Source organism: Natrix helvetica, assembly GCF_964273705.1.
Source record: "Natrix helvetica genome assembly, chromosome: 16".
NCBI classification, from domain to species: domain Eukaryota; kingdom Metazoa; phylum Chordata; class Lepidosauria; order Squamata; family Natricidae; genus Natrix; species Natrix helvetica.
In genome coordinates, this window is record NC_138563.1 from 8,260,347 (window position 1) to 8,280,981 (window position 20,635).

Sequence of the window (20,635 nt, forward strand, 5' to 3'; positions counted from 1 at the left end):
GCTGTGGTATATTTTAAACCAGTAATTCGATTTAAGAGCTGCCTCAAAGGCTGGCGAAAGAAAGAAAGAAAGAAAGAAAGAAAGAAAGAAAGAGAGACAGAAAGAAAAAAGAGAGAAAGAAAAAAAGAAAGAAAGAAAGAAAGAAAGAAAGAAAGAAAGAAAGAAAGAGAGCTGTGGTATATTTTAAACCAGTAACTCAATTTAAGAGCTGCCTCGAAGTCCGGCTGGTGTGGTAATCAAACTGCAGGGGGCACAACTGGCGAATAAAACCTTTTTGTTGTGTTTGTGTGTGTGTGTGTGTGTGTGTGTGTGAAAGTGTCTTTAACTGCCTGGATCTGTCACTTCCTGCTTCTGGCTAACAGAGGAACCAGCTGGAGGAGTGGTCTTTAAAAAGCGTCTCTGGCTTGAGAGAGGGCGATGGGCTCTTTTGTGCAGGCTAAGGGTAAAAAAAAGGTGTGGACTTACAACTGGAGGGGTGTGTGTGCAAAAAACCCTTAAACCCAGCGCTCCCTGGGTCCCCCAATAGGCTTCTTGGCAGAGGCCAGGTGGAGCCAAGAGGAAAAAGGACATTAAAGAGAACAGGGTAAGTGAAAATAGCCCAGGCCAACCCACCTCCCCCCCCAAAAATATGATTTTTCACTTAGGAAGCAATTCAGAGCCATCAATCCTGCAGCATCAGCCCCGTCGTTTTGGGAACAGTGACCCAAAGTCCGCCCAACTTTGCGGGACTTTTCGAAGCTGGGGTTTGCCTTAAGAAGGGCGCACCTTGGCTTTTAGGTTTCCCGTAATGTAAATTGGATTTTTTTTGGTGTGTGTGTGTGTTTAGGTGGGTGGGTGGGCTTCAAGTTAATCCTGCATGAATCCAAGCACTTTTCAGAAGGGTTAGCCTGGCCTCTCGTGGTGTGTATGTGTGTATGTGAGCATGCGTGGCTTTAAAAGTGCAAAATCCTCTAGCCAGCTTTTTTGCGTGTGCCTACAGTAAAGTAAAAAAGTAGAGTAAAAAAGTAAAAGTGTAAAAGGTAAAAAGTAGAAAAAAGTAAAAGTTCACAGTGGCTCAGTGGCTAAGATGCTGAGCTTGTGGATCAGAGGTTCGGCGGTTCGAATCCCTAGCGCCGCTTAACGGAGTGAGCTCCCGTTCCTTGTCCCAGCTTCTGCCAACCTTGCAGTTCGGAAGCATGTGAAAAATGCAAGTAGAAAAATAGGACCCACCTTTGGTGGGAAGGGAAGAGCGCTTCATGGGCCTTTGGCGTTGAGTCATGCCGGCCACATGACCACGGAGACGTCTTCGGACAGCGCTGGCTCTTTGGCTTTGAAACGGAGATGAGCAGCGCCCCCTGGAATCGGGAACGATTAGCGCATACGTGCAAGGAGAATCTTTACCTTTAAAGTGGAGCTGAAATGTAGAATTTTAAAATTCTTTATTGGCCACACGTGATTAGACACACAAGGAATTTGTCTTGGGGTACCTATAGTGATAGAGGTAATTCACAGGTAGCCTGGTGAATTTAACCCAGTGCTACTGAAACCTGAGTGTAAATTACACCAAATTAGGTAAAGGTGTGTGTGTTTTTTAAGGTAACAACACAAACCCATGAGCTATCACAACAGGGTAAACGCAAAGAAGTGCCCGAAGGGAAAAAGAGAAGCAACGAATGGAAACCAATCAAGGAGAGAAGCAACCCAGAACTAAGGAGAAAGTTCCTAACAGTGAGAACAATTAACCAGTGGAACAGCTTGCCACCAGAAGTTGTGGGTGCTTATTCACGATAAATATATATATATATGCAGATGTGTTTTATAGCACATGGTGCTCAAATCTAGTGTCTTTTTAAACACCTTCATTTTCCACCAGGCCTGTTTAACTGTCTCGCTTAACAACATAAATGTTGGTCTGGAGTGTGGTCATAAAACGAGGACTACCTGCATTGCTAGCTGTATTAAAAGAGGAGGGAACGTGGTCCTGAGTAGGCAAACACAGAGGGTTATCAATCCCTGGTAACTTTTGCAGTATGCAGGCAGTCCTCGACTTACAACAGCTCATTTAGCGACCAAAGTTACAACGGCACTGAAAAAAGGGATTTGCGACCGTTTTTCACACTTATGACCTTTGCAGCATCCCATGAACATGCAATCAACATTCAGAAACTTGGCAACGGATTCATATTTATGACGGTGACAGTGTCCCGGGTTCACGCGATCCCCTTTTGCAACCAGCTGACAAGCAAAGTCAATGGGGAAGCCGGATTCACTTAATGACCATGTTACTAACTTAACAAATGCAATCATTCACTTAACAACGGTGGCAAGAAAAGTCATAAAATGGGGGCAAAAGTCACTTAACAAATCTTTGTCTCTCTCCCTTCCTTCCTCTTTCTTTCTCTTTCTATCTTTGTCTCTCTCTCTTCCTTCCTCTTTCTTTCTCTTTCTATCTTTGTCTCTCTCTCTTCCTTCCTTTCTTTCTTTCTCTCTCTCTATCTTTCTCTCTCGTTCTCTTTCTATCTTTCTCTTTCTCTCTCTCTCTCTCTTTCTAACTTTCTCTCTCGTTCTCTTTCTATCTTTCTCTTTCTTTCTCTTTCTCTTTCTCTTTCTATCTTTCTCTCTCCCTTCCTTTCTCTTTCTCTCTTTCTCTCTCTTTCTATCTTTGTCTCTCTCTTCCTTCCTTTCTCTTTCTATCCTTTTCTTTTTCTTTCTTTCTTTCTTTCTTTCTTTTTCTTTCTCTTTCTATCTTTCTCTTTCTCTCTTTCTAACTTTCTCTCTCGTTCTCTTTCTATCTTTCTCTTTCTTTCTCTTTCTCTTTCTCTTTCTATCTTTCTCTCTCCCTTCCTTTCTCTTTCTCTCTTTCTCTCTCTTTCTATCTTTGTCTCTCTCTCTCTTCCTTCCTTTCTCTTTCTATCCTTTTCTTTCTTTCTTTCTTTCTTTTTCTTTCTCTTTCTATCTTTCTCTCTCCCCCTTCCTTCCTTTCTTTTTCTTTCTATCTTTCTCTCTCTTTTTCTTTCTTTCTCTCACTTTCTCTTTATATCTTTGTCTCTCTTTCCCTTCCTTCCTCTTTCTATCTTTCTCTTTTTTTCTTTCTCCTTCTATCTTTGTCTCTCTCCCCCTTCCTTCCTTCCTTCCTTCCTTCCTTCCTTCCTTCCTTCCTTCCTTCCTTCCTTCCTTCCTTCCTTCCTTCCTTCCTTCCTTTCTCTTCGCACGTGAAGCGAACACGCGTGTGAACGGGGCCACCCGGTTCTTTCTGCTGCTCCCCAAGCGGGCATCCCTCCCTCCCTCCGCCTGGGCGCGCGGTGGGCACTTTGGCCACGCTCCCTAAAAAGCCGCCTTCCGTACAGCGCTTCCAAAGGCCCCGCCCCCTCTCCTCCTCCGTCGCCCTCCCCCCGCCCTTCGGAAAGGTGGGAGGGAGGGAGAGGGGGCGTGGCCAAGGCCTACGCTGCCGTTGCTGGCTGCCTGCCTGTCGCGCGCTTCTCCCTCGGCCTCGGAATTTCCCCCCGCTCCCTGGCCGAAGGGGGCGACGATGCCTCAAGATGGCGGAGGCGGCTGAGCTGAAGGTGGGCGGGAGGGGGGGGGGAGGGAAACCAGAGGGGCGGGACTACAAAGCCCATCATCCTCGGGGAGCGGGGGCCCGAGAGGGAGGGGGAAACGAGCCCGGGGGGGGGAATGAGGAGAGGGGGGAGGGAAATGGGGGTGGGAGTCGTGGGTGGGGGGCTCGCACCGAATTTGGGGAGGGGGCTGCAAAGGTCCCGGGAGGGAGGGAGGGAGGGGGGGGTCCAGGGAAGTTAAGTTTGGGTTGTGGGGGCTGCGAATGAGGCGGTGGGGGGGGCGTCAATGGGGCTGGGGTCCCTGAATTGGGGAGGGGGAGAAAAAGGGGGAGATGGGCATGGATGGATTTTAGGGGAGGGGGAGATGGTGAGGGGTGAGTTATTGAGGGAGGGGGATCCAGGGAGGTTAAGGTTGGAGTGGGTGGGTGGGGGGCTGCGAATGGGGATGTGGGGGGGGGCTCATCTCTGGGCTGGGGTCCCTGAATTGGGGAGGGGGGAAGAAGGGGGAGATGGGCATGGATGGATTTGGCCAGAGGGGCCCATAGATGGTGAGGGGTGAGTTGGGGGGGGGGGTGAATCCAGGGACCTTAAGGCTGAGGTGGGTGGGGGGCTCAAGTCTGGGAACTGGGTTCCCTGAATTGGGGAGGGGGAGAAAAGGGGGCGGTGGGCATGGATGGATTTGACCAGAGGGGCCCCACAAATGGTGAGGGGTGAGTTATTGGGGGGGGGGGGATCCAGGGAAATTAAGGTGGGTGGGATGTGTGTGAATGGGGCAGTGGGGGTGTGTCAATGGGGCTGGGGTCCCTGAATTGGGGAGGGGGAGAAAAGAGGGCGGTGGGCATGGATGGATTTGACCAGAGGGCCCCCACAAATGGTGAGGGGTGAGTTATTGTGTGTGTTTTGGGGAGGGGATTCCAGGGAGGTTAAGGTGGGTTGGGGGGGCTGCGAATGGGGTGGGAGGCCTCAATGGGGCTGGGGTCCCTGAATAGAGGAGGGGGAGAAAAGTGGGCATGGATGGATTCGGACAAAGCCCCCCTCCGATGAAATGGGGTGAGGGTTTTTTTGAGGGGGGAGAATCTAGGCAAATGGCAGAGCTAGGGGTGTAAGAGGGGCTTAGAGAGAGACCCCCGCCCCTTAAGAGTCCAACCCCAGGAGTTCAGGGGGGAGGGAAAAGCGGGGTTCAAGGCGAGCCTTGGTGGGATAACAGGAGAACAAAGAGTTGGAAGGGGCCTTGGAGGGCATCTAGTCCAACCCACTCAACCCCCTTCATTTCTGACTTGAATACACCTCCTGATATTTCTTCCCCTGGTGGCTTGACCTTTTTAATAGAATGACAGTTGGGAGGGACCTCAGAGGTCTTCTAGACCGACCCCCTCCTCAAGCAGGAGATCCTATACCACTTCAGACCAATGGATGGTCTCTTCTTGAAAGCCTCCAGTGATGGAGCAGCCACAATCTCTGGTGGCAAGCTGTCCCACTGGCTAATTGTTTCTCACTGTCAGGAAAGTTCTCCTTGGTTCTAGGTTGCTTCTCTCCTTGATAAGTTTCAATCGGAATAGAGTTGGAAGGGACATTGAAGGTCTTCCAGTCCAGCCCCCTGCTCAATCAGGAGACTCTACACCAGGGGTGTCCAAACTTGGGAACTTTAAGACTTGTGGACTTCAACTCCCAGAATTCCCCAGCCAGCATGGCTGGCTGGGGAATTCTGAGAGTTGAAGTCCACAAGTCTTAAAGTTCCCAAGTTTGGACACCCCTGCCCTACACCATATCAGACAGGTGGCTCTCCAGCCTCTTCTTAAAAACCTCCAGTGATGAACCATCCACAGCTTCTAGTGGCAAGCTGTTCCGCTGGTCAATTCTCACCAGGATCGAGAAAGGAATGGACAGCCACTTGTTCCAGATGGAATAAGGCCTCCTGCCTTTGCCAGGGGCTCCACTAGGAAGACCTCCAAGGTCCCTTCTAGCCCGTTGACTCTATGAAATATACCTGTGATTTTGGGGGTGTCCCACCAGCTCCCAAAGTTTAGGCCATTTTTTAAAAAGTTCTCAAAGTCCGTTTCCCCATTATTTAATTTTGGACTTGAGTGGCTAATCCCTCCTCTAAACAGGTGTTTCATTGGTCTTGTTTGATTTTTGGCACAAGATAAGGATGGAGGGAAGGTAAGATTATCTCTGTATTGCCTTTGAGTACAGGTGGTCCTCGGGTTACGACCACAATTGAGCCCAACATTGCTGTTGCGAAGTGAAACATTTGTTAAGTGCGTTTGGCCCCATTTAATGACTTTCCTCGCCGGGGTTGTTCAGTGAATCATTGCATTTGTGAGTGACGGTTGTTAAGTGAATCTCCGAATTGCCTTTGAGTAAGGTAGTCCTCGGGTTACGACCACAATTGAGCCCAGAATTTTTGTTGCTAAGTGAAACATTTGTTAAGTGAACTCTGCCTCATTTTAAGACCTTTCTTGCCACAGTTGTTAAGGGAATCACTGCAGTAGCATGGTTGTTAAGCGAATCCGGCTTCCCCGTTGACTTTCCTTGTCAGCACGTCACAAAAGCAGATCGCATGACCCCGGGACACTGCCACCATCGTAAATTTGAGTCGGCTCCCAAACATCTGGATTTTGATCCGGTGATCCTAAGGCTGCTACGAGGGCCATAAGTGTGAAAAACGGTAGCAAGTCCCTTTTTTCAGTGGCGTCGTCACTTTGAACGGTCACTAAATGGACTGTTGTAAATCGAGGACTGCTTGCAAGGAGAGAAGTCAGTTAGAGCATTAAGTCCGAATGCAATTTCTTCATTTGGGTCTGAAATTGTTGCCAGGATCCCCGCAGTGTTGTGTTGTGGCTTGGGTTGTGACTGTGGCAACTGTGGCTTCAGCAGATTGACGAAGACAGCTGGTCCTCGGCTTACGACCACCATCGAGCCCAACATCTGCGTTGCTAAGTGAGCTTGCCCCCCATTTGACGACTTTTCTTGCCACGTTGGTTAAAACGAAATGCTGCCGTTGTTCAATTAGACATCCTGTTGTTAAGTGAATCTGGTCCCCCCCCTCCTTGATTTGGCTTGGGGAATCGCATGACCCCGGGACCCTGCGACCGTCATAAAGACGAACCCCTTGTCAAGCATCCCGAGTGTAAATCGCACAACCGTGGGGAGACGCAACGGACATAAGTGTGAAAAATTGTCAGATTAGGTCCCCTTTTTCAGTGCCAGCTTTAAGCCAACTGTTGAGCGTCGAGGACCACCTGTCTCCAGGATCAAGGGATTAGTACTAGCAGTTTACTCCCGTTGTTAGGTGGGAGTAAATTCAACTTAACCTGTTGGTGCACCGATGCCTCTGAGCAGCCTTTTAAAGCCAGGGGGATGTCGTCTCTGCGCAGGGTCCCCGTAGGCGGCTCTTGGTTGCCCCCCCCCTTAAAGGGATGGAATTTTCTAGATTCCCTGCCAGCCCCTCTCCCCCTCCCCCTGTTTCTGCAATTAAGCCCTGGATGAAGAAACCCTGCCCCAGAGGAGGGTCCTTCCTCAGCATACGGAGGGGGGCTGCGGGAATCCTGGTTTTCCCAAAGTTTTTGGAGTGGGCTCACCCACAAGCCAAGCCTTCTCCATTCCCTACTCTTTTTCTCTCTCCTGCTTCTTCACAGCAGGCAGGATTCATCCCCACTGGCTCCTTTCCTCTGTGTGTGTGTGTGTGTGTGTGTGTTGTTTGTCCCATTTAAAAAATATATATAAAAAGTTTTTTATTAAGTAAACATTAGAAACGTTGGACACAGCGCGACATTTCTGGAGTAGTCATTGCCATAAAGTTGTTGGGTTTTGGGGGATCTTACAACAACAACAATTTATGTCCATTTACACTGATTGTATAATCAGTCCAATTACCTACCCATTAATCCCTTTTCATGATATAGTTACTATCAGTACATAGACATATCCAATCCCTACCGATCGTACAGTATTAATAACCATATTTTCCGATTCTTAACATATCCCTGTTTTTCTGTCCCAATTTTTCCCCTCGTTTCTTGTTTTTAAATATAAAGTTTTTTTTTTTCATTTACATAACAAATAACCACATGTATACTATGACATAACCAACATCGTATTATATTGTTAAATGTTTACATATTCATATTCTATTCTTTTACATTCTATTCTTATCCTATTCTATTGCTTATTCTATTCTATTTTATTCATTTTCTATTCTATTCATTTTCTCTATTCTATTCATATTCTATTCTTTTCTATTCTATTCTCCTATTCCATTCTCCTATTCTTATTCTATTCTTTTCTCCTATTCTATTGCCTATTCTATTCTATTTATTTTCTCTATTCTATTCGTTTTCTCTATTCTATTCATATTCTATTCTTTTCTATTCTATTCTCCTATTCTTTTGCGTATTCTATTCATTTTCTATTCTATTCATTTTCTCTTTTCTATTCATATTCTATTCGTTTCTATTCTTTTCTCCTATTCTAATCTCCTATTCTTATTCTATTCTCCTATTCTATTGCCTATTCTATTCTATTCATTTTCTCTTTTCTATTCATTTTCTCTATTCTATTCTATTCATATTTTCTATTCTATTCTCCTATTCTATTCTTATTCTATTCTATTCTACTATTCTATTGCCTATTCTATTCTATAATTCTATTCTTATTCTATTCTATTCTCTTTGAACAGTCACTAATTGGACTGTTGTGAGGACTATCTAATATTATGATTTTTTCATGTAATTACATTATCCACACTTTAATTGTCCCCTTAATCTACCTTTGTCCTCCAGCACATGGTTATGAGCTTCCGCGTCTCGGAGCTGCAGGTGCTTCTGGGCTTCGCCGGGCGGAACAAGAGCGGGCGGAAACACGAGCTACTCACCAAGGCGCTGCAGTTGCTGAAGTCGGGCTGCAGCTCCGCCGTCCAGATGAAAATCAAGGAGTTGTACCGGAGGCGTTTCCCCCGCAAGATCCTCACCCCTTCGGACTTGTCCATGCTCCACCTCCAAGCCGGGCAGCTGCCCTCGGCCACGGCGTTGACGCAAGGCGCCATGTGCCACCTGCCTTACGACAACGGAGGAGTAGCGTCCGGAGTGCCAGCCGGCATGCTGCCCCCCGTGCCGATGCTGGGCTCCAAACACGAGGCCGACGTGCCTCACCTGTCCCCCCCCATCCACCCGGTCCATCCGGACGTGAAGATGCGCCGGCTGCCCTTCTACGACGTTTACGACGAACTCATCAAACCCACCACTTTGGGTGAGTCCTCTACCTGGGCAGGCTTGGGCTGGGCTGAATGTTTCCAGGTAGGAATTTCTACGGAGATTCTCAAGTCCTCCAGGTTGTTCCAAAGTTGCTATTTTTCCAGAGGCAACTGGACTTTGTTTCTTTTTTCTTTCGAAGATGTTTCGCTTCTCACCCAAGAAGCTTCTTCAGCTCTGACTGGATGGGGGGAATGAGAGGATTTATCCTCCTTGCAGACAGCTGGTCATTTGCATCCTTTTAGAGAGTCGTTGAGGCCACTTGGAGGTTTATTTGTGTCTTCTTTAAATACATTTTGCTTCTCATCCAAGAAGCTCCTTCAGCTCTGACTGGATGGTGGGGAAGGGAAGGATTGATCCTCCTTGCAGACAATTAGACATTTGCATCCTTTTAGAGGGTCATTGAGGCCACTTGGAGATTTATTTGTGTCTTCTTTAAAGACATTTTTCTTCTCATCTAAGAAGCTTGTTTAACTCTGACTGGATGGTGGGGAAGGGAAGGATTGATCCTCCTTGCAGACAGCTGGTCATTTGCATCCTTTTAGAGAGTCGTTGGGGCCACTTGGAGGTTTATTTGTGTCTTCTTTAAAGACATTTTGCTTCTCATCCAAGAAGCTTCTTCAGTTCTGACTGGATGGTGGGGAAGGGAAGGATTGATCCTCCTTGCAGACAGCTGGTCATTTGCATCCTTTTAGAGGGTCATTGAGGCCACTTGGAGGTTTATCTGTGTCCTCAGGGTCACCTGAGTGGTGCAAATGGTTCCTGTAGCCTGCAATTTTCCCTCTGGAAATCCATTCCTGCTCCCCCACCATTCCAAGAGTGTCCATCCCAAATTACATAGCTCAAAGTCTGTAGAGATTCTCAGCCATCCAGGTCCTGGTTATCCCAAAGGTGCTTTTTTCAGGAGGCAACTGGACTTTGTTTTTTTTCTTTTGAAGACGTTTCACTTCTCCTCCCAGAAGCTTCTTTAGTTCTGACTGGACGGTGGGGAAGGGAAGGATTGATACTCCTTGCAGGCAGCTGGTCATTTGCATCCTTTCTAGAGCAGGGGTGTCCCTTTACTGTATTTTTCTGGTAAGATACCTGTGCTTCTCTCCTTGCAGCTTCGGTGAATAGCCAGAGGTTCGAGGAAGCCCATTTCACCTTCGCTCTCACTCCTCAGCAGGTGCAACAGATTCTCACTTCCAGGTAAGGGGGTCTTTTTCCCCTCTCTTGTTATTTGTTATGGGGATTCTCTGTTCTCCAGGTCCTGGTTTTCCCAAAGGGGCTTTTTCAGGAAAAAATTGGACTTTCTGCCTTTTTTCTTTGAAGACGTTTCGCTTCTCATCCACGAAGCTTCTTCAGCTCTGACTGGATGGTGGGGAAGGGAAGGATTTATACTCCTTGCAGACAGCTGGTCATTTGCCTCCCTTTAGAGGGTCGTTGAGGCCACTTGGAGGTTTTTCTGTAGTTTGACACCCCTGCTCTAAAAGGATGCAAATAGTTATATATCGTTATATAACTATACAATATTATGATGAGAATAGCTGGGAATTGCAATCAGGTCCACATTCCAGACTAAAATAAGTTGGTGTGTGTGTGTTTTAAAAATATAATTGTTACATATGTATACATTTTTTTGTTCGTGGGAGAAAATGCATTTCGTACGCCTTCGGGGGTGTTGAGTCATACCGGCCACATGACCACAGAGACGTCTTCGGACAGCGCTGGCTCTTTGGTTTTGAAACGGAGATGAGCACTGCTCCCTAGAGTCGGGAACAAATACCACATATGTGTGAGGGGAACCTTTACCTTTGTATAGCATATGTTTGAGTAGGTAGGTAGGTAGATTGTTTTGAGAGTTGGCATCAGGATTTCATCTTTTTTTTCAATGTGTGCCAGCGTGTTCGGAGAAAAAAGCGACAACAAAGATTATCTTATCTTAAACCCAACGAAGGACGAAGAGTTAGTTTGCCTTGGCAACCCGCAGGAGCAATGATGCTGCCAGAAAAAGGATTTTGTGTTGTTTCCACTTTGCTTGGTGCGAAACCCTTTGAGTCGTCCTAGAAGAAATGGGCCGGCCTCTTCATCACCGCGGCTGACTTTTCTAGGAATACCTTCTAGGGCCGTGTTTCTCAACCGTGACAACTTTAAGAGGTGCGGACTTCAACTCCCAGAATTCCCCAGCCAGATGGAAGCCCACACCTCTTTCAAAATTGCCAAGGTTGAGAAACATCGTTCTGTTGACCCTTTCACTTTTTTTTTTCAGGCTTAAAGTTTGGAATGTCAAACAACAGCCATCAAAAAATAAATTTAAAAAAATCAATCCTTCCTATCCTCTTTGCCGCTACCCACCTACCCAGTTTTCCCGAAAATAAGATCCAACCGGAAAATAAGCCCTAGCATGATTTTTTTCAGGATGCTCGTAATATACCGCATTTTTCGGAGTATAAGACGCCCCGAAGGACGCACCTAGCTTTTGGGGAGGAAAACAAGGGGGGAAAATCCGCTTCTGCCTCCCAGCAATTTGCCTCCTTGCAGCAAACAGCAAACGGTACAGATAATATACACAGTTTGTGGTATATTTCTGTGCATATGTGCCTGGCCCATAGAAATAGCAAGAATTGGAAAAATGTACGCAGTATATTAATGCCAGAAAGTTTTCTCAAATGTCACACTAACTCCTCCCAATTATTTAAATAGATCTACTCCAAAATCAGGGTCTAATTAGACAACAGGACGCTGTTACATTTCAGACTATACTTGTACAGATGCTGTTAAAATTGATGTGGCTTTCTGGAAGTATAGTTATTCTCTGCTGTTTAAAAGAAGATGTAATAGCACTGGGCATCTCTTCAGATCAAGCATTTATTTTAAAAAGCTTCTTTATTTTGTTAAGTTGTCTAGAATAATAATAAAGCAGTCTTTAAGAAATAAGTCTAATAATTTGAACATTCTATAGGCATTTGTAGTTATTGATGTACCTCCTTAGCAAACAGCCTGATTAGCATAAGAAAAAAAATCTGCCTCTGCCTCCCAGCAATTTGGCTCCGTGCAGCAAACAGCAAGTTTCAGTTTAAGCGCCTCCTGCTCATCAGCTGTTTCAGGCTGCAGGGATTGCTATAGCCTATTGCAGCCTCTGAAAGCCCCATTTTCCCTGTTTGTTGCAAGGAGGTAAATTGCTGGGAGGCAGGGGCCAAAGGGTGGGGGACGGTGGGTGGGTGGGGCTACATTCAGTGTATAAGACGCACCCAAATTTTCACCCTCTTTTAGGAGGGGAAAAGGTGCGTCTTATACTCTGAAAAATACGGTAACCGGAAAATGAGCCCTGGCGTGATTTTTTAGGATGCTCGTAAAATAAGCCCTACTCTGCAAAGTAAGCCCCAGTTAAGATTATCAGCCAGATGGATGCATTTAGTACCGTATTTCCCCGAAAATAAGACCTAACCAGAAAATAAGCCCTGATGCATCTTTTGTAGGAAAAATTAATATAAGACCTGGTCTTATTTTGGGGAAAACACAGTATTTTTCCTTTACAGTGGTTCTGATAAGCTCTCATCCAACCTACTGATTGTCAGCATCTCACTAGCATTCTGTGATGTCACAGAAGTTCATCCAATGGGGCGAGAGGTCTAATTTTTATGGATACGTACTCACGGGATTCCAACATTCGCTTTGTTATTTCCCGGCTCAAATTTAAGCCTCTTCTCTTTTTTTCCCCTCCATGCAGAGATATCTTACCTGGTGCCAAATGTGATTATACTGTACAGGTGCAATTGAGGTAAGAAAGAGTTCATTTAAAAGAATGTTTGAAAAAGCAGCAAAATATTTAGTGGCAGGAGAGATCCTGACTCATCCGTCACCAAGGGACCTTGAAGGTCTTCTAGTCCAACCGCCTGCCCAAGGAAGGATACTATATGTTGCAGTGGTACTACAGGCTACTTCTGCTGACTGCCAGCTGCCTGAAATTTGGCAGTTCAAATCTCAACCAGGCTCAAGGTTGACTCAGCCTTCCGTCCTTCCGAGGTGGGTAAAATGAGGACCCAGATTGTTGGGGGGGCAAGAGGCTGACTCTGTAAACCGCTTAGAGAGGGCTGGAAAACACCGTGAAGCGGGATATAAGACTAAGTCCTATTGCTAGTCCTTCCTTCCTTCCTTCCTTCCTTCCTTCCTTCCTTCCTCCTAAAGGTTGACTCAGCCTTCTGTCCTTCCGAGGTGGGTAAAATGAGGACCCAGATTGTTGGGGGCAAGAGGCTGAACTGGTAAACCGCTTAGAGAGGGCTATAAAGCACTGTGAAGTGGTGTATAAGTCTAAGTGCAATTGCTCTCTCTAACCAATGGCTGTCCAGCCTCTTCTTAAAAGCCTCCCATGATGGAGCATCCACAACCTCTGGTGGCAAGCTGTTCCACTGGTTCATTGCTCTCATTGTCCGGAAATGCCTCCTTATGTCCCAGGTTGCTTCCCTCCTTGATTAGTTTCCATCCATTGCTTCTTCTCTAGCCACATCATGCAGCGCAAACACCGATACTTCAAATCTTCCACCCTCTGTGGTCTATGCAAGGGAGCCCTGCTCGCTTACAGTTGGTTGGATTTCTATTGTTACTACCTAGTGTCATTTTTCCCATTTCCACATTGGTCTGATTTTAGTCTCCCGGACGTATCGTCGTTCGCAAGCATATGTTTTTGCGGGCTTGCGAGTGTAGCCCACCCCCATAATTTAATGGGGAACACCCCCCCGGTTGCCCTGCACATGTGCACACGGCTTTCTTGGAGCCTGGGGAGGGCGAAAAATGGTCCGACACGCAAACCGGAAGTTTGGGAACGGGTTTGGGAACTTTTTGCCCTCCGGAGGCTTCAGGGAAGACTCCGGAGGGCAAAAAGCGGCCGAAAATCAAGGCCGAAAATCAGTTGGCCAGATGCGCCATCACAGCGCAAGGTTTATTGGGCTGTGACTGGTCAATGCTTTCTCCATGGATTCTGGCTGTCGACTCTGGGCTTCTCCTGGCGTTTTCTTCCCCTTAACCCTTCTGCTGTCGCCTTCACATCTTTTACAGGTTTTGTTTATGTGAAACCAGCTGCCCGCAAGAGGATTACTTCCCTCCCAACCTGTTTGTTAAAATCAACGGGAAACTTTGCCCTTTGCCCGTAAGTAGACCAATCCTCTCTCCTCTCGTGTTTCCCACGCTTGAAAGTAAAATCATTCAAACCGGATGATTGAGGCAGCCAGCTCAGGGACTCCCTGTTCAATTCCACCTGCCCCAAGCCAGCTGGGAATTGGGCAGCCTTCCTTGGTGGGCAGGCTCTCTCGGTTGGGGTGGGGAAGAGAGAGATTGTCCGGCTAGCCCCCTTGCAAGGGAATTCCATGGGGTTGGGTTGGGCCGTCACTCACCTCCGAGGGGGTCCTGGGTGCTCTCTGAGCTTGCTTGTTTTCTTGTGTAGACGTTTCATGACCCAACTAGGTAACATCATCAGGGTTAGCAAGAGTGCTGTTTGCTGCCAGTTTATATTCTGTCTGTGTGGGTGGTTTTAAGAGATTCTTTGGTTGGGGTGTTTACTGATGGCTCTTTGGCAGTTCCTTGATTGGGGTCTTGTTGACTTGCTGGTTGGTCTGAAGTTAACCTTGGAATTAATCTACGATGCAGACTGGGTGCTGATTGCTGGTGGAGAGGTGCTGGAGCCTTTTTGTTCTTTTTTCAACTCAGCGGAAGAAATTCAAATAGTTTTCCAAACAAGCCTAAATGCAACCTCCCTCGGGTTTTTGCACAGCATGCTTTCCGGCGAATTATCCAAAGTTTCCGTCAATGTCGCGAATTCGCCCAACTCATTTTTTAATCATTCACCGGGGACATTAATTGCTTGTCTTCCTTGCAAGTCCTTTAGTCTCCTTCAAAACTCTCCTTCTGACTCTGGGAATTTTTGACCCTGGATCACCCCGAAGCCGAGGGATACTGTCCCTGTTTATGGCAGGGTGGATTTGATTTCAATCGAGCCGATTTAAATCACGGATTTAAAAACTGTGGGAAGGAACATATAGAGAAAACTGTTGTGGCCCAGCAGGAGCCGTTGGAGCTGCCACCAGACTCCGACAGTGAGGGGCCTTCTGAGTCAGCTCTGGAAGATGTGGAGGACCCTGGACAGGGTTCCGACTCCGAGCAGGGATCAGAGAGGCTGGTTGGCCACCAGGAGGCGCCTGAGGCATGGAGCAGCGGTGAAAGCCAAAGGGAGTCTGCTCCTGACGTCATGCCTTGGAGCAGTGGGGAGGAGACAAGGGAGTTGGTCATGGACGCCCGGCAACGGAGGGCTGATAGACGTAGAGAACAACTATGCAGATACAGGAGATAATTGGACCCAGGTGGTTGTAATTAGGCTCCTCAAGATAATATTTAAGGAGGGACTTTCCTGGAGGCTGGTTGCGGAGTTCAACTTACCTACCGACGCTCCGCAAGCGTTCTCGTGCCTGTGTCTTATCTTGAAAGTCTGGATTGCTGCCAAGGTCTAGTCATTGTGTTAATTTACTGTGAATAAATTGTCTAGCAGTATTCTTGATTTCTATGAACTTCTTTTTAATTAAAAAAGTTTTATACAAACACATTTCCCCCCTCTTTTTACCCCCCCAGCATATAATGTAAATCACATACAAATACTATACCCCCTCCCCTCCCCCCAACTTAAATTTTTTTTTTCATTCAAATATTGTACCAAATACTGTACCCCCTCCCCTCCCCCCGTCTTAAGGTAAATTACTCATTTACATATTGTACCCCCTCACCTCCCACCAATCATAATATAAGTTTCTCTTAGAGCGGCAATAGCCCATTAATCCCATCTTCTAAATTAATTGACCATATATAAATCATAATATAAGTTCCTCTTAAAGTAACAATATTTCATTAATCCCATCTTCTAGGTTAATTATGCGTATATATTACCCCACCCTCCATCCTAACCCTCCCCCACCTCCCACTCAAACCCACCCCCCTGACTTCCGCTATACACCACTCTAACAATTCCAAGCATCCCATATATTATTTACTCTGATCATCTATCAGTCTAGACGTTCTTACCTAAAGGCTACGTAGTACTTCCTACTCTGGTATTTATTCTGTATGTAATCAATCCATTTTACCCATTCCTGTGTATAATTCTCCTGCTTCTGAGCTTTTAGGAAAGCTGAAATTTTTGCCATTTCGGCGAACCCCGCCACTTTCTGAATCCATTGATCAATTGTCGGTAAAAAATCTTTTTTGTCTAGCAGTATTCTTGTCTTGGAGTGCTTTGGTGTACGAAGAGGGGAGTCAGAACAGAAAACCTATATAAAATGTTCTATAGACGGTGTCCACCGCCAGCGAGACTAGCAAAAATGTTCCCAAACAGGATATTGGAAATGCAAACAGACACAGGGAACATACTACCACATGTGGTGGACCTGTCCATCGGCAAAAAAGTGTTGGATAAGGATAAAAAAAGTGGCCAGAGGAAATGGTAAAACAAAAAATAGGTTTAAAGCCAGGGCTATTTCTATTAGGCATGTTAACAGAAAAATATAATTAAGAAACCCTTACTTAATACTTAATGCTACATGTAATAACAGCATCCAGAATTGTATATGCTCAAAATTGGAAAAATGAAAAGATACCCAGAGGAAATGATAATAAAGAAAATATTAGATTGCGCTGAGATGGACAGGTTTGACAATGGAAATTAAAGACAAAGGAGAATTGGACTATTTAATTTGGGACGTATAGTATAAATTGGTTAGTTAGCAGAGGCAAAGATTAGAAAATTAACAATAAAGGCGATGAATGATTTAGAAATAAGTATAACTATAATGATAGAAGAATAGGGTTTCCTGCCTAGGCAGGGGGTTGGACTAGAAGACCTCCAAGGTCCCTTCCAACTCTGCTATTGTATTGTATAATATTTATTGTAAGTAATATTACGGTAAGATGTTATAAAAATGTAAAATAAAATACCTAGAATGATAAATTGTGTAAAGATTTATGTTAGAAATATGGAAACAATAGTTATGAACAAGATGCTGTCTACTAGGAGACATAATGGTATGCATAATGTAAAAAAAATGTGGAATATAACCAGTATATCGCTGTTGCAAAGCTGAAACTGCGATCTAAAACGAAGAAAACTCTACAGTAAAAATACTTTCAAATCAATCAATCAATCACAATTTAAATCGCTAGTAAAAAGGCTTGATTTAAATCAACTCGATTTAAATCGTAATTTTTAAAGAGCCACTGTGCCATTTCTGTCCCACAGTGGCTCCTTCTCTGACCCGCGGTTGACTCACCGACCGTCCCATTCGCTTTAATGGGACGGCTGGTGATGCGTCAGGGACACAACAAGGGGAGGGACATCGCGGGTAGCAGGTGAGCGGATGCCCGCTAACGGGCTGCCTTGATGGACCTGAAATGACAGGTGCCCTTTAATATTATATTTCTAATCTGCTTAGAAGGTCTCCCTTTCATTTTTACTGCTTGCCCTTCTTCCTCACACTTAAAGAGTCCAGTGGTACATATGCATTTCTCTTCAAACAATCAGAGAGTTTGTAGTGCATATAGATTTTGCAAAACAAGGGGAGTAAAGGAACATTCCTGAAGTTTTGTTTTATGATCGATCTTACGGTTAACTGGGAAACTGCGATAATGCAGGGCGTGTTATCTCAGCTGAAGGAGTTTCCCAAATTATGTAAACGTTGCAGAATCTACCAAGATTACCTAACTGAGCTTCCTTTCGCACGGAATAAACGTACATTATGAATGTCATCTTAAATAGAAGGCCGTCTTTAGATAGGTACTCCAAAAGCGTTTTATTAAAATCAATTTGATCTAAAAAAAATCCAATGTAAATTTTAAGAAACTGAGTTTTATTTTTATTTTTTAAAAAATCTATCTTTATCCACCCTGATTTATGGCTTAATGTAGGCTTGGACCCAGCCCATTTTCCTTTATCCAACAAACCGTAATGAAGCAAACCATTTGCCAGGGTTCCAAGGAACACCCCCAACGAAAGGAGACTCCGAGGCTTGAGTTTCCTCCAAGTCCCATTTTATTCCAGATGTCATCTTGGCACATCTGGGGAAACCCCAATCGGAAAGCTTCCCAGTTTTCCCCACCCGGTTGAAAGTCCAAGTCCCTGCCCAACACGCACATGGCGCAATCAGGCACCATCCAAAACAGGAGATGCCTCCCAGTTGCCTCATTGTAGCTGCCTGGCCAGATGACCTTGACTTTTGGAGAAAGAATGCTGTTATGGCTACATATCACCCACCCTCTGCATAACCCTCCCGGTTTCCCACAGTAGAAAATGTGGTAGGCCCAAGGTAAAGATGGCTTCCAGGCCTGACGCCATATATATCCTGCCTGCCTGTGTATCGCGATGAGGGTCAGCGTGGCCGTAGTGGGGCCATATAGGTTTGACCGCAGCTGTTCTCTTCTGCCCCTGCAGGGTTACCTCCCTCCCACCAAAAACGGCAGCGAACCCAAGCGACCGAGCCGGCCGATCAACATCACACCCTTGGTCCGCCTCTCGGCCACAGTCCCCAACACCATTGTGGTCAACTGGTCATCGGAATTTGGCAGGGTAAGTGGGGCTGGGAAGCGACATAGCCGGCCTGTGGAAGCCTGCAAGGGGTGGCGGTGGGGGCACTCACCAAACGCTGCAATGGGCGTTCAGGTAGTCCTCGACTTGCAACAGTTCGTTTAGTGGCCGTTCAAAGTTACGACGACACTGGGGGAAAAAATAACTTCGGGTCGTTTTTCACACTTACGACCGGGGCAGCGTCTCCACGGGTTAGGTGATCAAAATTCAGCCCCTTGGCAACTGGGTTGGTATTTAATTTTTAAATTAGAGGGGTCTCCAATCGTCAATTCCCGGGCCACAGCCCACTACCTGGCCAGGCCACAAAGCCAGAAAAGGTTTTGTATTCTTAGTCCTAGTGGACAACCATGTAAATAGGAGCCAGCAGTGTGCAGCAGCTGCCAAAAAAACCAACACAGTTCTAGGCTACATAAGCAGAGGGATGGAATCAAGATCACGTGAAGGGTTAATACCACTTTATAAGGCCTTGGTAAGGCCACACTTGGAATCCTGCATTCAGTTTTGGTCGCCACGATGTAAAAAAGATGTGGAGACTCTAGAAAGAGTGCAGAGAAGAGCAACAAAGAGGATTAGGGGACTGGAGATTAAAACATATGAAGAACGGTTGCAGGAACTGGGTATGTCTAGTTTGATGAAAAGAAGGACTAGGGGAGACAGGATAGCAGTGTTCCAGTATCTCAGGGGCTGCCCCAAAGAAGAGGGAGTCAAGCTATTCTCCAAAGCAGGACAAGAAGCAATGGGTGGAAACTAATCAAGGAGAGAAGCAACTTGGAACTAAGGAGAAATTTCCTGACAGTTAGAACAATTAATCAGTGGAACAGAAGTTGCCTCCAGAAGTTGTGAATGCCCCAACACTGGAAGTCTTTAAGAAGATGTTGGATAGCCATTTGTCTGAAATGGTATAGGGTTTGCTGCCTAAGCAGGGGGTTGGACTAGAAGACCTCCAAGATCCCTTCCAACTATTCTATTCCATTCTATTCTATTCAGAATTCTATTCTATTCATTCTATTCTATTCTATTTTATTCTGAATTCTTTTCTATTCTAATTCTACTCTGTTCTATTCTATTCAGAATTCTATTCTATTCTATTCCCTATTCTTTTCTATTCCCTAGTCTAGTCTAGTCTAGTCTAGTCTAGTCTAGTCTGGTCTATTCTGTTCTATTCTATTCTATTCTATTCTTATCCCTATCCTATCCCTATCCTATTCTATCTTTGAACGGTCACTAATTGGATTGTTGTGAATTGAGGACTATCTAATCTTTTTCTTTCTTAATTTTTTAAATATAATTATGTTAGCCGCACTTTAATTTCCCTCTTAATCTACGTTTGTCTGGAAGTTTTTAAGAAGAGATTGGATAACCATTTGTCTGAAGTGGTATAGGGTTTCCTGCCTAAGCAGGGGGTTGGACTAGAAGACCTCTTAAGGCCCCTTTACAACTCTTGTTATTCTATTCTAAAACTCTGCTTTAAATGACTCAAGGAACTAGCCAACCCAGTATGATGCCTCTTGCTTCAATAAATACATTCATTTTATCAACGTTGAGTCAGGCCCAGCTTCTTTTCAGTATATCTCTTCTTTTCCACGACCTAATCCTGCGTTTGCTCTCCGCAGAATTACTCCCTCTCCGTTTACCTGGTGAAGCAGCTGACCTCGGTCACGTTGCTGCAGAAGCTGAGGGCCAAGGGGATCCGGAACCCAGACCACTCCCGAGCGCTGAGTGAGTGCCTGCTTCTTTTGACTGAGGGTCTAGCAGCAGCTGCCCTCCACTGGTCTGCCTGGGGGGGGGGGGGGTCTTGAAAAATGGCAGACTTGAACCCAGGGTACCGTCCCACAGAATGAAATTGAGTGGTGGAAAAAAAAAGTTAGGTTCTACATTTAAGCAAGGAAAGCCCAATGCCCAGGTATATAGCATAGGTGGCACCCTATAGTAGTAACTGTGAGAGGGATCTTGGAGTCATAGTGGACAATCCCTTAAATATGAGCCAGCCGTTTATAGCAGCTGTCAAAAAAGCCAACGTAGTTATAGGCTGCATTAACAGAAGGCTAACATCAAGTCAAGGTCATATGAAGTGGTGGTGTTAGTTGTGAAGTCGTGTCCGACTCCATGGACCACGTTCCTCTGGGCCTTCCTGTCCTCTACCATCCTCTGGAGTCCATTGAAGCTCAGGCCGACTGCTTCGGTGACTCCATCCAGCCCCCTCCTTCTCTGCCGTCCCCTTCTTCTTCTTCTTTTTCCCTCCATCGTTCCCAGCATGA

At 45.8% G+C, this 20,635-nt stretch overlaps 1 protein-coding gene across 2 annotated transcripts in view; it reads left to right on the forward strand.

The window, feature by feature from the left end:
- The first annotated feature begins 369 nt into the window (after nt 1-369).
- The window catches only part of PIAS3 (protein inhibitor of activated STAT 3), a 34,052-nt gene continuing 13,786 nt past the window's right edge, over nt 370-20,635 (forward strand). Inside the window, exons 1-7 of one of the 2 annotated variants that reach the window (XM_081968531.1) lie at nt 370-583; nt 8,315-8,780; nt 9,886-9,970; nt 12,492-12,542; nt 13,817-13,907; nt 18,225-18,359; nt 19,991-20,096. In XM_081968531.1, the coding sequence (XP_081824657.1) occupies nt 8,318-8,780; nt 9,886-9,970; nt 12,492-12,542; nt 13,817-13,907; nt 18,225-18,359; nt 19,991-20,096 (931 nt within the window). In that variant the 5' untranslated portion in view covers nt 370-583; nt 8,315-8,317. Of the gene's footprint in view, nt 584-3,414; nt 3,543-8,314; nt 8,781-9,885; nt 9,971-12,491; nt 12,543-13,816; nt 13,908-18,224; nt 18,360-19,990; nt 20,097-20,635 lie in introns of those variants that run through there. The other variant, XM_081968530.1, reaches the window with a different exon arrangement.